Source organism: Miscanthus floridulus, chromosome 3 (assembly GCF_019320115.1).
Source record: "Miscanthus floridulus cultivar M001 chromosome 3, ASM1932011v1, whole genome shotgun sequence".
Lineage (NCBI taxonomy): Eukaryota > Viridiplantae > Streptophyta > Magnoliopsida > Poales > Poaceae > Miscanthus > Miscanthus floridulus.
Window position 1 is genome coordinate 139787220 of NC_089582.1, and position 15077 is coordinate 139802296.

Sequence of the window (15077 nt, forward strand, 5' to 3'; positions counted from 1 at the left end):
TCAACTTGAAGAAAGTCGACCTCCTTTGTTGGAGAGAGCGCATCCCCTTTTATAGAAGAAGGGGATGGCTTTACAGGTGAGAGGGAGAGAGTATGGATTTTTACTAAGGCTTGTTGCCCACGCCGATGAGAACAGTGATGATGGTAGGTGCCCACAATACTGTTGATATCACTGTAGAATGTCAGGTGCACATGGAAGGTTGCGTTGGCTTCTTCAGGAAGGGTGGATGTCGGTACCTGCAAAATACTATTGGTATGTGAGGAGCCCTACCACGTGTACCAGGTATGGTGAATCCTAGCGCTCACTATCGATGCCTAAAGGCATGTGGGGGGCTTTTTGCCGTATGGGAGCCCAATGGCACCTACAATATTGTAGACACAAATGTCGGCGCCTACAATACTGTTTGTGTCAGGGCGGTTGTGGAGCACTGTTCCCACAGGCGTACAGGGTATGGTCCTGGTATCGTGGTTTTGACTTTGTGCGCTGCCTTCTCCGTTCGCCCCTGGTCCCTTCCGAGTGGGCGTCCCCGGTCGGATGGCCCCAGTCGGCCCTGGCCATGCCAGTTCAAAGAAGAGCGGTAAGCAGGCTTCCTATGGGGTCCCCGGTCGGAGACGCGGGGTTGGAGTAGGAAGCAGCGTTTTGGGCCAAGCCTTTCCGATCGGAGAGACCGCCCGGAGGCGGCTGGTGCCTGAGGCGAGTGCTCCGGTCGAAGAGGTGGGCCGAAGAAGTTGACGAGCGGGCGCTTGTTCTTTTGGGTAGACCTTCCGGTCGGCGGCCGAACTGTCCTTTCGGCCCGTTGTGTTTAAGACTCTTGGGCCGGCCCATGAACTACGTGTTGTTTTCCTGGGCCGAGCCCTGGCGTGGAAGTCGGTCCCCAAGGGACCCCGGGTTTATGAACCCGACACATGAGTTGTAATATTTTTATTTTGGGGGCACGACATACATATTTATGCAGTGGCGGATCTACCAGGGGGGCTGCTGGGGCTCAAGCCCCCCTATAGCCGGCAAGCCCATGGAGCCCCCCTAAGCCTCTCCTAAAATTTTTCACCATTGTTGTGCCTTGAGAAGGAGAGGTTGCATGCGTGAGATGTGTCTAGAGGTTGAAGAAAGAGCTCTGGTCACGACTAGGGCCAGCCACTTGTATGTTCAGCCCCCTCTATTATATTTTCCTGGATCCGCCACTGTATTTATGTATGCATCCATAATTAAGCCGAGTCTTTAATCTAATATATAATCAATGAGTAAAATGCATGGATAGTCCATTACCTTATGAGGCTGTGTCGATTTGTTCCATCAGATTTGAAAGTGCATTTTTGGGTCTAAAATCTTGATTAGTGGTGCATAAAGAACCCATACCCCTTCGTTTTATGTTTATATTTATAAAACCACCCCCTGTATTTTTCTTTCACAAGCTTGTTGGCCCAGCGTGCACGGTCACCACGCCTTGGCGTCAATGGTCGTCCTGCTCGCCCCTGCCACCGCGCTACCGATGCCGTGCCTGGCCTCGTCGTGCTGCCCTGGCCTGCTCTCCTCCCTGCCTAGCCGCCTCGCTATTGCTCGCTTCCCCGTCGCGCCACGCCCGGCTAGCATGCTGTTGTGGCCCGCTGCTGCGTGCTTGGCCGAGCGCACACTGCGGCCACCTCCTCGTTGTGCCAGTCACGCCCCGAGCGCCATCATTTGCGCAGAAGCCCATCAGCCCAAAGCAAAGCCCAACTATAAGCCCACTTCCTCCCCCCTTGGCCCAATTCTAGATCCGCCCCTACTCACGCACGTGACCGCCCCGCTCGCGTCGTCATCTTTTCTTCCCCCGCTGAGCAATGTACTCCGGATGAAGGCAAACCAGGCGGACGCATGTGCACCCTCTGCTTTGTCGCGCCGTGTGCCCGGGGCAGTGCCCCTTCGTCTAACCGCGTTGCCAACGGTGCTTGGCTCAGCTGCATGCGCGTGAAAGTACTGCTCGTTTGGGCTGGTTTGGCTTATAAGCCATGGCTGAAAGTACTGTTGGCTGATTTGGTGTGAGAGAAAAATACTATTCATTGGCTGATAAGCTATGACTTATAAGCCAAATACGACCAACCGAACAAGCTGTTTTTTTTTTTTTTTGTCATCTGGTGATGTACTCGTATTTAGGCCCTATGTAGATTGTTACACATATTCATATATGCCATACAGGTGCTTTCCTTGTCATCAAGCTGCAGAATCGAGGAGGTTGCCTTCAGCTGTGATTCCATTCGCTTTTATCAGTTATATGTATGATGCGTTCGCATTGATCTTTTTTTTAGTAAATTCCCCTTTCTGCTGCTACCTGATTTCTGAAAAAATTCGTTGTGTACCTTAGATGTGCAAGAGAAGGGATGTTTGGGCAACATTGGTGCGGCGGGCTGAGAGTTTAGGATTCAAGGCAGTTGTTTTGACAGTTGACAGGCCTGTGCTTGGTAGGCGTGAAGCTGATATCAGAAACAAGTACAGTGCTTGTTATCTTTGTTGAAATCTCCTAAAATTCAGTGAAATTATGTTCTTTTACAAATCATAATTCCAGTTTCCTAACCCATTGCTACTAAAGGTTAAAATCTTCAGCTACTCTGTCCATTTCAAATTATAAGACGTTTTTGGCTTTTCTAGATATATGCACTTAGATATACATTTTGTCTAGATACATAGTAAAAGCAATGTATGTAGAAAAACAAAAACGTCTTATAATTTGGAATGGAGGTAGATCGTCAATACATTTATGCAGAGCATTGCAACAGCTTCAACATCACTGTGTTGCCAAATTTTCCCTTTTCTTTTATTGATTTTTTTAATTTTTAACACTTTTTTAAAACTAATTTTAAATTTAACACTGTTTAATTTTTTTTAAAACTAACACTTTTGGCCGCGCCTATTGCCATAGTGCGGTGAAAAGCCTGTGCCGCGCCATGCATGGTGGCGCGGCGAGAGGGGTGACGTGGCGACGATCGGGTCGCTGACCGGTGACGTGGCAGGGTCTGCCGCGCCACCGATCTTAGCGCGGCAGTGACGCGCCAAAGCCCACGGCGCGGCAGCACCAGATAAATAACGCCCGCGAGCCGCCTTCCCTCCCGCCTGCCCGCGAGCCGCCCGCCCTCCCTCCTGCTTGCCCGCAGCGCCGCCGCCACCGCGCCTGCCGCGCCATGCACGCCGGCGCGACACGGACGCCCTCACTGCAGTTCAACCCTCGTTGAGGTGAAGTTTGATGCATATTTCTTCATAATCAAAACCCTCATACCTTTACTACCCCTTTATATTAATCGTTAGCCATTAGATTGAGAGATTCTTTTAAAATATACTTTAGCCGTTAATTTATCTTATATTGTATTATTATTTATATACTTTAATTGCTAATTTTCTTACAATGTATTAATAATTATAGCAAAAACAAATGTCTAATTAAAAGACACGTGAAATATAAATCTATTTATGTGTTTTTTTGTGCACTAGACATACATATATATATAGCGACAAATTTGGTTGGTTGAGTTTTTATGATTTAAATTGTTATATGCTTGTTTTCTTACATGGAAATATTAATCCAAATGATCATTTTACTCAAGCATATATTGAAAGCACTAGAACCTCTAAAATCATGCACAACATCGTTGATATCGTACTGCTATGAGTCCATCATAGCATTGTGCGAAAAAATAGACAGCTTATATTTTTAGACATATTAGTATAGAGTATAGGACTAAGTATGGCACACATGATAGTTCTCAATCAATTCATCTTATACTGGGCTACTCATCCCTAGGTTAAAATTATAATGAGCTGCTCTAGCAGATGCAGACAAGCTATTGTAATAATTTAATAAGAAACACTGGTGAACAGCAGGTCCATACATAGAAGTTGCTTATTTTCCTAGTGAAGTTGTTTAATATGTCTGTTAATGTTACTTTGAATATATATACATGTGCTTTCATATTATGTTCCTATTGCATAACAAGTAGTTCAAATTTTGCAATGATACGTAATGTTAATTTGAATATTGTTAATTTGAATACTCTAACCCTTTGTTTATCAATTTGTCACAGGATGGCCTCTTCCACGTAGCACCCGTTGTACCCCCTTCTTGAGGTAGAGTACGACGAGCCGCACCGAGCACACATTTTGAGTGACACCGACGCAGAGTTACCATTGTCTCCTTTGAGGCCCCGCACGAACACCAGGGCGCACCAGTGTTGATGAGCGTTACGCGCCGTACATACGGTGTGTCGGCTTCCTCGAGCTTGTCCGTGTTGTCAACTACGGTCTCCCGTCCCTTGACCCAGCACTACTTACTGCAGCTGTAGACATGTGCGAGTACCTTCATTGTACGTAAACATTCTTATAGCAAATTTGAGGCAACTAACAGTCGTTCTATTCTTATAACAGGTGGAGGCCTGAGACCCACACGTTCCACCTACCTTGCGGCGAGATGACCTTGACCATGCAGGACGTGAAGGCTATCTTTGGTCTTCGGTTGCGGGGACTTCCAGTGACAGGTATAGTTGACAACGATCACTAGATGGAGCTGGTGGCTCAGTTTACTGGCTTTCTTTCACCGGACGACAATGTTTCAAAGAAAAATAAGTGAGCAATTCAAGCCTATTTAATACTTGCATTGCTTTCCTGCAGCCATCGGGTCAAGGGAATGGTACAATTTGTTATCCATTGCTTTCCTGCAGCCATCAGATACTCAAATGGTACATTTTGTTATCCATTTGGTATTAAGTATGTGTACTAAAACTATCCAACCGTGTTTCTGTACCCAGGCGACACAATTGTCAAGGTTGTCCAACGAAACAGCGTTTTAGCTTCACAAGTCTAGAGGGCTAGGGTCAGGCGTTCTCGAGGCTTTTGTGGAGGTAAACATAAATTTTTCTGTTCCAAAAATGTTTCTTTAGTGTATATGCGTTTGGGAAATACACTAACTTTAACGTCTATTTATGCAGAAGGTGAAGCGAAGCTGCAGGAAGCTAGCACAGAAGCTGAGCTGTATGGACACTCCTTGGGTGGAACCGACAGTCCCGGCGTGGTCGGGTGGCACGTCTTCTGGCTCTTTGAAGACACCAGCCGGCTCTTCTCAGCCGGTGACAGGTGCCACTTCCGCAGTGCGTACACCACCACATCATAGCGCTAGGAAGGACCATGCAACCGAGGACGACGATGACGACGACGACCCCCCGGGCTTCCACAGACAGCATCACCAGTGGGACGATTGGTCGCAGGACGAGATCGGCATGTCTCAACTAGGTGGTGCCCCGCTTGGTACCCAAGGAGCCTCATAGGTAGTAACAAAGGTGGTCTCTTTAAATACGTAGGCTCCATGAACTAACGATCATAAAGATTATAAGTAATCGTGCATATCATATACTTGTAGGGTACGAGCCGTACGCACCGGCAACGCGATCACACCGACGTTGGCTACACTCCCAATGTGTTGCCTACAAATCCGAAAAGACAGAGGCGTCCGAGGGATCCTTACACTCCTAGGACTTAGTTGGTTAGATCGAACTTATGTTGAACAAATATTGTCATCTGAAACTTATGTCGAACAAATGTTATGTCTGAAACTTATGTCGTCCGAAACTGAGTTGGTTATGTCGAACTTATGTCCGAAACTTGTCAACTTGCGCACGGACTCTATTTATTTGCTTCATATTCATTCCAATGCGTCGCGGCAGCACTGCCAGCGAGATTAACTAGCAACTAGTTCGGGACCCGGCAGTCCCGGCGTATCTCGCCACCGGTGGCCGGCGTGTTGACCCCGATCCTCCCGAGCTTGGTCATCGCCGCCACGAAATCGCCGAAGAAGGCACCCTGGTTGGACGCGTAGTAGTCGACCGTGCTGCGCGACCTCATGTCAGAGTAGAGCACATGGTAGAAGGCGTTGTGGAAGTCCACCGACGAGGGGTCAAGGAAGGCGAAGGCGTTGGGGTCAGAGCTGCAGGTGTCGTTCAGCTGCGACGCGCCGTTCATTGCAATTGAGGCGGGTCTTCTGTCTGCGTCCAGGTCATGCTACGCCGTGGGCTATGGCGCGTCAGTGCCGCGCCAAGACCAGTGGTGCGGCAGACCCTGCCACGTCACTGGTCAGCGCCCCGGTCGTCGCCACGTCACCAAGCATGGCGCGGCACAGGCTTTTCTCCGCGCCATGGCAATAGGCGCGGCCAAAAGTGTTAGTTTTGAAAAAAAAAATAAACAGTGTTAGATTTAAATTAGTTTACAAAAAGTGTTAAAAATAAAATAAAAATTCCTTTTATTTTGAGATGTTCTGTAACTGAGCTGATTGTTCATGCAGGATGATTGCTCCACGGTTTGTAAAGCTTGAAGATTTAATGTCATTAGACAATAGACAACGACATTGACAGTGCTGTGAGTGAAACATTTGCTCGATAAATCTCTGATTTAGAGCTACAACAATTCGTTCACGTACAGTGGACGAACTCCTTTTCTTTCTGAAAAACTGAACCATTATCGTCTTGCAATCTCGATTGTGTTGTTAGGAAGGCGGCTCCAAGCTGGAACGATTCTCATGGGAGACGCTGGATCCATCATTGTCATGGAAGGTACGTACAGATAACACATAGCAGACTGTAGCCGTGCCACAAACTTTCTTGAATCTTGAGTTCCATAGCATGTGGTCTGGCACCCACAGTACTGGGCAAGCATGGGTAATGAATAACTATCATAATATATTATCCGCGTTGGATTACTGGCATGCATGGTGCTGAACCGGAGAACTGGTATGGTCACTGTATGTGTCACTGAACTCTGATGACTCCGGCGGCGTTGGGCAGCGAGGAAGGCCGTGGAGGCGGGGGTGTCCGGCGTGATCGTGTCCAACCACGGCGGCAGGCAGCTGGACTATGCGCCGGCCACCATCTCGGCGCTCGAAGACTTGTTCCCGCTTGATTCAGCTTATTCCCTCTCACAGAATACTATTCAATCATCCAAAACCATCCAAAATCAGCCCAAACGCTACCAGCCGAACGCCCTGACCCGCGCCACGCGTTTACCCGATCGCTGCACGTGTGGCATGTGGGACGCAGTCAGCGTTCGGGCGTGCTGTTATTGCGACCTGCGGCGGTGGCAGGCCGTATACTGACAAAGGACCGCCGGGGTCGGGTGTCGTACGCTGCATTGCAGGTGGTTAAGGCGGTGGAGGGGGCCGTACCGGTGCTGTTGGACGGCGGCATCCGACGGGGCACCGACGTGCTGAAGGCGCTGGCGCTCGGCGCCAAGGCAGTCATGGTACGTATGGCGCTCCTCTCCGAGTCCGAGCAAGGGCTCTTTGCAATTGGGCATGCACGGGCTGTTCCCCCTGTTTCGGAAGAGGAACCGAACCGTGGACAGTTCGTTCGTTCTGACGAGGATGAGCGCGTGCGTTTGCAGGTGGGGAGGCCGGTGTTGTACGGGCTGGCGGCGCGCGGGGAGGCCGGCGCGAGGCACGTGATCGAGATGTTGAACGAAGAGCTGGAGCTGGCCATGGTGCTCTGCGGCTGCCGGAGCGTCGCGGAGGTCACCAGGGCGCACGTCCAGACCGAGGGCGACGGGATCAGGGCCCTGCTGTGACCCCGCCACCATCCGGACGGACGGACGGACTTCCTGAATCCATATACAGGAGTAAGTACTACAGAGTCCGACCATTGTGGTCGCTGTGAATGTGAGGGTATGTGATTGACATTGATTGCTGCCTCCAGAAATAAGCTTTGTGCGTCGCCAATATAAGATCCAACTTAGAGCTGGTTTAGTTCCTCTCCCTATCCCATCGAATGTTTAATACATGCATGGAATATTAAATATAGACTAAAAAATAACTAATTGCATAGTTTGCGATTAATTTACGAGACAAATCTTTTAAGCCTAATTAGTCCATGATTTGACAATGTGGTGCTACAGTACACATATGCTAATGATGGATTAATTAGGTTTAATAAATTCGTCTCGTGGATTACTGGCGGGTTCTATAATTTATTTTTTTATTAGTATCCGAACACTCCATGCGACACACCTCCACGTGACACCCGATATGTCCAAAACTTTATACCGTGGAATTAAACGAGGCCTTACTATTATTAGAACCTGATGAGCTGGATTAAGCTTTGAAGCTACCCACAAACATCACAAAATTGAACTCGTAACGCGTACTGTAAGGGCGTGAACAGAGAAATAACATCAGCCTTCTAGAAAGAGATGTCACATACTTCTATGATCTTTTCTGACATGGAAGAGAGAGAAAAATGTTGTCCGGTATCTAACCATCTGGTTTGAGAGCACGAGTGAAATCTTTTTAGACAACACCTTTTCCATTTAGAATTTTTGAACGACCTCATATGTTGAAATGGTCTACACCATAGTATAATTCTCAATGCCATCGACAAAAATGTGGTTGACAATTTTTCGATGTGAAATCGTTTAGAGTTTTAAATGCTCATTTTTATTTTCTTTGATTTGGAAATTACAAATTTAGAATTCTCAAATGACATCGAATGTTGACATGTTGTATATTAAAGTCGTGGTGCTCAATGTGATCTACCACTTTGCAGTTGACATGTTTTTTATTTTAAATTATTTAGAGCACTAAATATTCATTTTTAAATTATCGTAATTGAGATTCATTCAAATTTTTGAACGTTCTCAAACGGATACTTATCAAAATCGTAGTGCTCAATAAGATTTAAACTTTGTAGTTAAAACGTTTTACGTTTGAGATCTTAAATATTTAGAAATGGTTTGTACCGAATCACCTTTCCCGTTCGTCTATGTGCACGTAAACTTTGAGCTTAAAATACTTTCTTAAAACTTTGTGCAACAAAAGGAAAAAGAAAAAAAAATCAACATAAGGCCTAGGGTGGACGTGGACCCGTTATTGTTCACGAAAATTCCCACAAACTATTTTTTTGAACGAAAAAATTCCCACAAACATATATCATCTATGTGCACGTGAAATTTGCGCTTAAAAAACTTGTTTAAAACTTTTTGCAATAAAAGAAAAAGAAAAAATCAACATGATAATGGTTCCATTGCTCTTTTTTTTCCTTGCAAAATTTTCATGCGCACTACGTCGACGGGACCACTGGAGCCCTAGGAGCTCAGAGCACCATGAGATGTTGGGTCCTGTCATCCTGTGTCTCGCCCTCTACCTGAGCTTCTGACATCCCCGCCAAGGGGGCAATGGCTAATCCTTAAGCTGCTCCTCGGACCTCACTCATCTTTCTGCCATGCATCCTGATAGCTGTCCTTCCTCCGCGACCTCCTTCTCCGAGTCAATACTCAATAGAGGTATGGCGCTGTTGCTGCTGCTCGCTGTCGTCCCTTCTTGAATCTCCCCATATGAGGTTTTTGCTTTTAATTAGCTTCCTGTTTCCACCGTGGAGATTTCTGTGGAACTCTAGGTGAAGCTATTTTTTTCAGCTGCTGCAGCAGCTGTGGCTGCACCTCCCTCTCATAGTATCACTGTAGAAACAGCACAGCAGTAGCTGAAGCGAACATTCGTATGATAGATGTTGGTGGACGGCGCATGATAGATGCTGAAAATCTTGAATGCTCTCCAACTGTGTGCCACAGAAGGCATTGCGGTACTAGAGTAGAGGGCCTGCCAATTCTATACAGTCACCATCTCTACCGGCCGTGCGCCGTTCCCCCGATTTGGGGCTCGTCTTGAAGTCAGTGGGACACGTTTCAGTTGCGCTTCGTCAGGACAATAAACCTTTCAGTTATGGTGTGGAGTCCAATTGACATGCTTGTGGATTGGTCCTAGCTTAGATATATGGGATGTCTGAAAAGCTTAGTATTTATCGACCAATACATGCATGTCTGCAAACTTTAATGACTACAAAGTGCAAAACTTATCTTCATCAGCCAGAAGTCTTCTGTTGATGTTGACGCTCTGATTTCTGGAAATTTTCGTTGTGTAGAAGAGAGAAGGGATGTTTCAGCAACATTGGTTCGACGAGCTGAGAGTTTAGGATTCAAGGAAGTTGTTTTGACAGTTGACACGCCTGATCTTGGTAGGCGTGAAGCTGACATCAGAAACAAGTACAGTGCTGATCAAAGTGATTTTGTTTCTCGAGGTTTCCTGAAATTCAGCGAAACTATGTTCTTTATGTCATAAGCTACTATCTTCCTGTGTCAACATATCATGATCATCAATGCATTTGTGTACGTAGCATCTCAATAGCTTGAACATCACAGCGTTGCACAAAAAAGAACAAAAAATCCTCCTCTTTTATTTGCGATTCAGTGTACGGTGCACCTGAGCTGGTTGTTCATGCAGCCTGAAGGTCTAATGTCGTTCGACGACGATCTTGACGCTGTGAGTGAAACACTTGCTCCATATATACAAGCGGTTCATCAGAAGTACAGAAGCTTGTTCAATCGTAGTGGGTGTGGGTCGTCTCTGTTTCCTTTCTGAAAGACTAAACCACAGTCATCTTGATGATAACCAAGGAGGAAGGCGGCTCCAAGCTGGAACGGTGGGCGTGCGAGACGCTGGACCCCTCGTCGTCGTGGAAGGTGCGTACAGCGCAGCCGGTGGCCATGCCATCATAAACTTCTTGAACCTTGAATGCCCTAGCATGTGTGCAGTACTTGGCAAGCATACGGACCAGTTATGGGTGCCAAGGACGCGTCCGCGTCAGGCACCAGGGTCGCTACACCGGATACTGAGAACAGCATATGGCTCTTAATAATATAACATACCTGCCACAAAAACGGAGCTGCCATTAGGACACTCACCTTGGGGCTGCCTGCTGCGGCCATGAATCGCTGTACCGGTGGGCATGCGTCCATGCATGGCACAGACGCACAGTAGTCTTGGCGGCCGGGCAATTATGTGGCGAGCATGGTGGTTGATGGCGTCTGTTAGTTTGTGTCCCTGAATTTGTGTGGTTGGTTGCAGGACGTGGAGTGGCTCAAGTCCGTCACCAGGCTGCCCATCCTGCCCAAGGGCATCCTCACCGCCGAGGACGGTAATGAAATCACTTCACTACCATAGTATAGTAGTATCAGCGTTGAATTGCAGAGTGACGAGGTGCTGAATCGGAGCACTGGAAACGGTAATTCCCTATGGTCACTGACTGAACTCGGATGACTCTGCCTCGGCGGCGTTGGACAGCCAGGAAGGCCGTGGAGGCAGGGGCGGCCGGCGTGATCGTGTCCAACCACGGCGCCCGGCAGCTGGACTACGCGCCGGCCGTGCTCGAAGAGGTAACACGCAGCACGGACGTTCGCACATGCAAACACAGCGCATGGACGTTCGGCGATCAGTTGCGCGATGCGGATCGAAAACTGACAGCGGGATTGACATCGCCGGGCGGCGCTGCATTGCAGGTGGTTAAGGCGGTGGTGGGGGGCGTGCCGGTGCTGGTGGACGGCGGCGTCCGGCGGGGCACCGACGTGGCGCTGGCGCTCGGCGCCACCGCAGTCATGGTAAAGCAACTCCAGGTCACTGAGATGGAACCGTGGCAAATTTGGACGAGGATGAGCGCGCGCGTCTGCAGGTGGGGAGACCGGTGTTCTACGGGCTGGCGGCGCGCGGTGAGGCCGGGGCGAGGCACGTGATCGAGATGCTCAACGAGGAGCTAGAGCTGGCCATGGCTCTCTGTGGTCCAGAACGAGGGCGACCAGAACATAGCCCCGTTGTAAGCCTGTGACATTACCTGCTGTACCAGAACCTTCATCAGCTTTCAGCGAACCTTCATCAGTGGTGTACGGTGTACCACATTACAACAATGACAACTCAACCCGCAACAAGCAAGCTGGCGAGACATTTGCTGCAACGAAGAGCATACAGTTCACAAAATTCGCTTAAAACAGAGCTATCCATTTGGGACCATAGGTGGAGTTTGTCTCAGCAGAGTCAACAACACAAAATTGATTCTCGTCTAGTAGCACGTAAAGAGTTCAAAGCTACTACTCAAGCAGTGTCTACCAACAAGTTCTGATGATAACTAATATATGCCATCAACCATGCTGATTTATTCTTTACTCCCAGTTGGGGGCAGGTGCCGCAACAGGGGCAGCGCCTTGTTCCCATCCGGTGGCTGCTGGAGGAGCCGTGGCTGCATCCCAGACACCATCAGCAGGAGGAGCTGAAATTCACATGCGGAATTGTAAGAGCCACAGGTGTATGAAACTAAACAAAACAGATAATAAATAAAAATAAAAGAAACAAACAAATGTGATCAAACATTATTGAGTATACTCTATAGTGATCTAAAGTTTCCTCACAGTTACCCATAAAATCCTATATAATGAGACTAAACAATCAGATAACCAGGTAATAATAAAAGTAAAAGAAACAAGCAAATGTGATCAAACACTAATATGAGAAGAGTAAATCTAAATCTATAAAGAATTACACGGTGACACATTAAAAGCTATTATAAGTCAAAGGGCAACTTGTGATAAAAAAAATTTGTTTGCATTTTAAGCGACGCTAGAAAAACATATCAAAGATTCATATCAAATCACCTTCTAGCTTTAGAAACACAGCAAGCTACTTCTAGGCACACAAAAGGTAGAATAGAGCATCAACTATCAATAAACTGAACATCGTACCCTAGAAAAACTAAGCATGTGTAAACAGAATACTACTGCAAAGATTAGAATGAATCGTCTTCAAATGCAAATCATATTACTATGAGAAGAGAAAATGGACCTGGAGCAGCAGCCCAGTCTGCACCAGCAGCTGGAATGCCAGCAGGTGGAGCTGCGGCTTCACCAGCACCCCAATCGGCGCCCCAATTGTCAGCCCCTGGAGCAGCATATTCTGCAACGGCGCCATAGTCAGGAGCAACCAGAGCCTCTTCTTCCTCCTGCTCCTTTGCTTCCTCCGGGTCTCTGTAGAAGAATAGATCAACCTGCAAAAGAGAAACAAGCATACAATTCAAGAAGCGAAAAAAAGTCAATGCTTTGTTTATTCAGGTCAGAATTTGGTAGGAATAGAACTAGTTCAGAGTATATCAGTTTACCATGATGTCCCACTTGTGTCCTGGAATAATTGTACCACGCATCTGGAGGACCATTCTGGCAAGCAGCCAGAACAGACAACCAATGCTCTGTTTCCCCTTGTTATTGGCAGGAATGCCAATATCAACATAGCGCATAGGGGAGTCAGTGTCGCAGAAGGCAATGGTGGGGATATTTCCAAGTGCAGATTCCTTAATGGGCTGTACAAAGTTTGATAAAGAAGATTTGTAAGCGCTCTGAATCAACAAAATTTTTCTTTCAGCAGATATAACTTTACCTGATGATCAGTCCTGGGGTCAGTCAGGATAAGAAGGCGCGGCTCACTGAATGAGGTTTGCAGCTGGTTGGTGAATGTACCAGGAGTGTGCCTGCCAGCAATGGCATGAGCACCAGTGTACTGCGCAAACTTGAGGACAGCCCTCTGGCCATAGGGCCTAGCAGACTGGACAATTATATCCTGTGGATTTTCAATGGCAACAATGACCCTCGCAGCCAACTGTAGCTTCTCCCAGGTCTTCCCAAGGTTAATAATGTAGATACCTGAAGGATAATAATATACAACAGCACTATTGTTAATTCACAGTTCACCATGTTCAAATGACAAAGGGGATCGATCGGCCTAAGCAACTTGAGTTAGCACTGAACTACTAGACGTCCTTCCCATTTATTCCAATGAACAAACACAGCAACATAGACATACCAATCCCACAGCTCATATTTATGGTATGGCATTGAGACAAATAGCACTTGTAATGCCGCAGCTAGACTTACAAGTATGTGTATCACACTCACTCCAGAAACCCTCCAAATCTTCATGCTAGATAAATCCTCAAGAACATAATGGCGAAATAATACTAAAAGTAGACGACGCACATATGTGTATCACACTGATACCAGAAACCATTAACAGCTAGAAATTACATACACATACGAGTATCACACTGATACCAGAAAACCTTAACAAGAAATTACATACGTATGGATCAATATCTGTCGACTCTACGCGTCAATATTTCTCAATTGAAGTACAATCGCAGACTCGTATCTGCATGCGCATAGCAAGATCCCAACAGATCTATAACTAATACAAGACGCATTCGATGTAAACATTTGGTTGGTCTAGAGAGAATTGGACTAAATACCATCAGTGCGGCGCTTGTATACGTAGCGCTCCATCTGGAAGTCGCAGTTCTTGGTGCCGAGGTGGACGTCGGCGGCGAGCATCATCTGGATGTCCTGCTCCCGCTGGGACAGCGCCCGCGCGCCGCCGCCTGCCGGTGCCGCCGCCATCGTCGCCGCAGAAGTTTAGGGTTTCTGACGGCTGCGCCGTGCGCTAGAGAGATGGAACAGGGAAGTGGCGGCGCGAGAGATCGCGAGGTGGCTGGTGCTCTGAGCTTTTATATGGGCTGGGTCATCACGGATGAAAACCCTAGGTCGTGATGTCCTGCGGTTTTGCTTTACGGGCCTTCTTTCTGGGCCTTTTGGGGTGGGCGATGGACCTTGTAGAATGTAGGCCCGCCACTCTTCTGGTGTACTGGAAGGGTAATTACTGTTGTGAAACAACGCCACGAACAGACACATGTTCACGCAGTGATCTCATCCATTGAATACAAGATTAGTGAATAGGATTTGACACTTAGTTTTACTCCCAAAGGGCATGTCCTTTAGATATAGTCGTGTCCCTTCTGACACCCCTTCACTTATATAAATATATTTCAGAGATTATTGAAAACAACAGTTCTTTCAAATCTTGTTTATTTAATTGCCTCTATCTACGGATGAGATCATCTCTGTGAAACAACGTCGTTTGGAGGTGTCATTGGATGGAGGCGCCTCTTCGGCCAGGAGATGCCGTTTCACAACACTCCCCCTTGATCGAATCTTTCGTGAGATCAATGTAGCTATAAGCTGAGATTCCTCGAAAAACCCTGTGGGAAAAATCTAAGGAATATGTATCTATAGATATACCATAAAACTCCTTTAAACCTTAATGAAAAAATAAGAAGAAAATAGCATATTTGTTTGTGATTGAAATAAATCATTATATCATTGGTATCCTATTAAAAACCCCAGTGGAAAAATATTGGAGATACGACATAAAGAAAACT

The 15077-nt window shown here is 47.1% G+C and overlaps 2 protein-coding genes and 1 pseudogene across 2 annotated transcripts; 2 read left to right on the forward strand and 1 right to left on the reverse strand.

Annotated features, from left to right (window-relative positions):
• Positions 1 to 1453: 1453 nt before the first annotated feature.
• On the forward strand, positions 1454 to 11809 carry LOC136544554 (peroxisomal (S)-2-hydroxy-acid oxidase GLO4-like; annotated as a pseudogene).
• On the forward strand, positions 6715 to 7707 carry LOC136542919 (peroxisomal (S)-2-hydroxy-acid oxidase GLO4-like). The gene is made up of 4 exons (XM_066535532.1): positions 6715 to 6751; positions 6795 to 6893; positions 7142 to 7248; positions 7390 to 7707. The coding sequence occupies exons 1-4, from the start codon at positions 6715 to 6717 to the stop codon at positions 7567 to 7569; spliced, it is 423 nt and encodes a 140-aa protein (XP_066391629.1). The 3' UTR covers positions 7570 to 7707.
• LOC136542614 (small ribosomal subunit protein uS2y-like) lies at positions 11792 to 14348 on the reverse strand. The gene is made up of 5 exons (XM_066535125.1): positions 14112 to 14348; positions 13247 to 13509; positions 12972 to 13169; positions 12659 to 12860; positions 11792 to 12089 (listed from the first exon to the last, which is right to left on the reverse strand). Exons 1-5 carry the CDS (start codon positions 14257 to 14259, stop codon positions 11983 to 11985), a joined length of 918 nt encoding a protein of 305 aa, XP_066391222.1. The 5' UTR covers positions 14260 to 14348; the 3' UTR covers positions 11792 to 11982.
• Positions 14349 to 15077: the final 729 nt, after the last annotated feature.

Bases quoted from the DNA above. Each gene is read 5' to 3' on its own strand.
- LOC136542919 (XM_066535532.1), top strand. From the start codon at position 6,715: ATGCATGGTGCTGAACCGGAGAACTGGTATGGTCACT. The intron at 6,752-6,794 runs GTATGTGTCACT...GGCGTTGGGCAG, and splicing joins GGAGAACTGGTATGGTCACT to CGAGGAAGGCCGTGGAGGCG. The intron at 7,249-7,389 runs GTACGTATGGCG...GTGCGTTTGCAG, and splicing joins TCGGCGCCAAGGCAGTCATG to GTGGGGAGGCCGGTGTTGTA.
- LOC136542614 (XM_066535125.1), bottom strand. From the start codon at position 14,259: ATGGCGGCGGCACCGGCAGGCGGCGGCGCGCGGGCGCTGTCCCAGCGG. The intron at 13,170-13,246 runs GTAAAGTTATAT...AACTTTGTACAG, and splicing joins ACCCCAGGACTGATCATCAG to CCCATTAAGGAATCTGCACT. The intron at 12,861-12,971 runs GTAAACTGATAT...TCTCTTTTGCAG, and splicing joins GACACAAGTGGGACATCATG to GTTGATCTATTCTTCTACAG.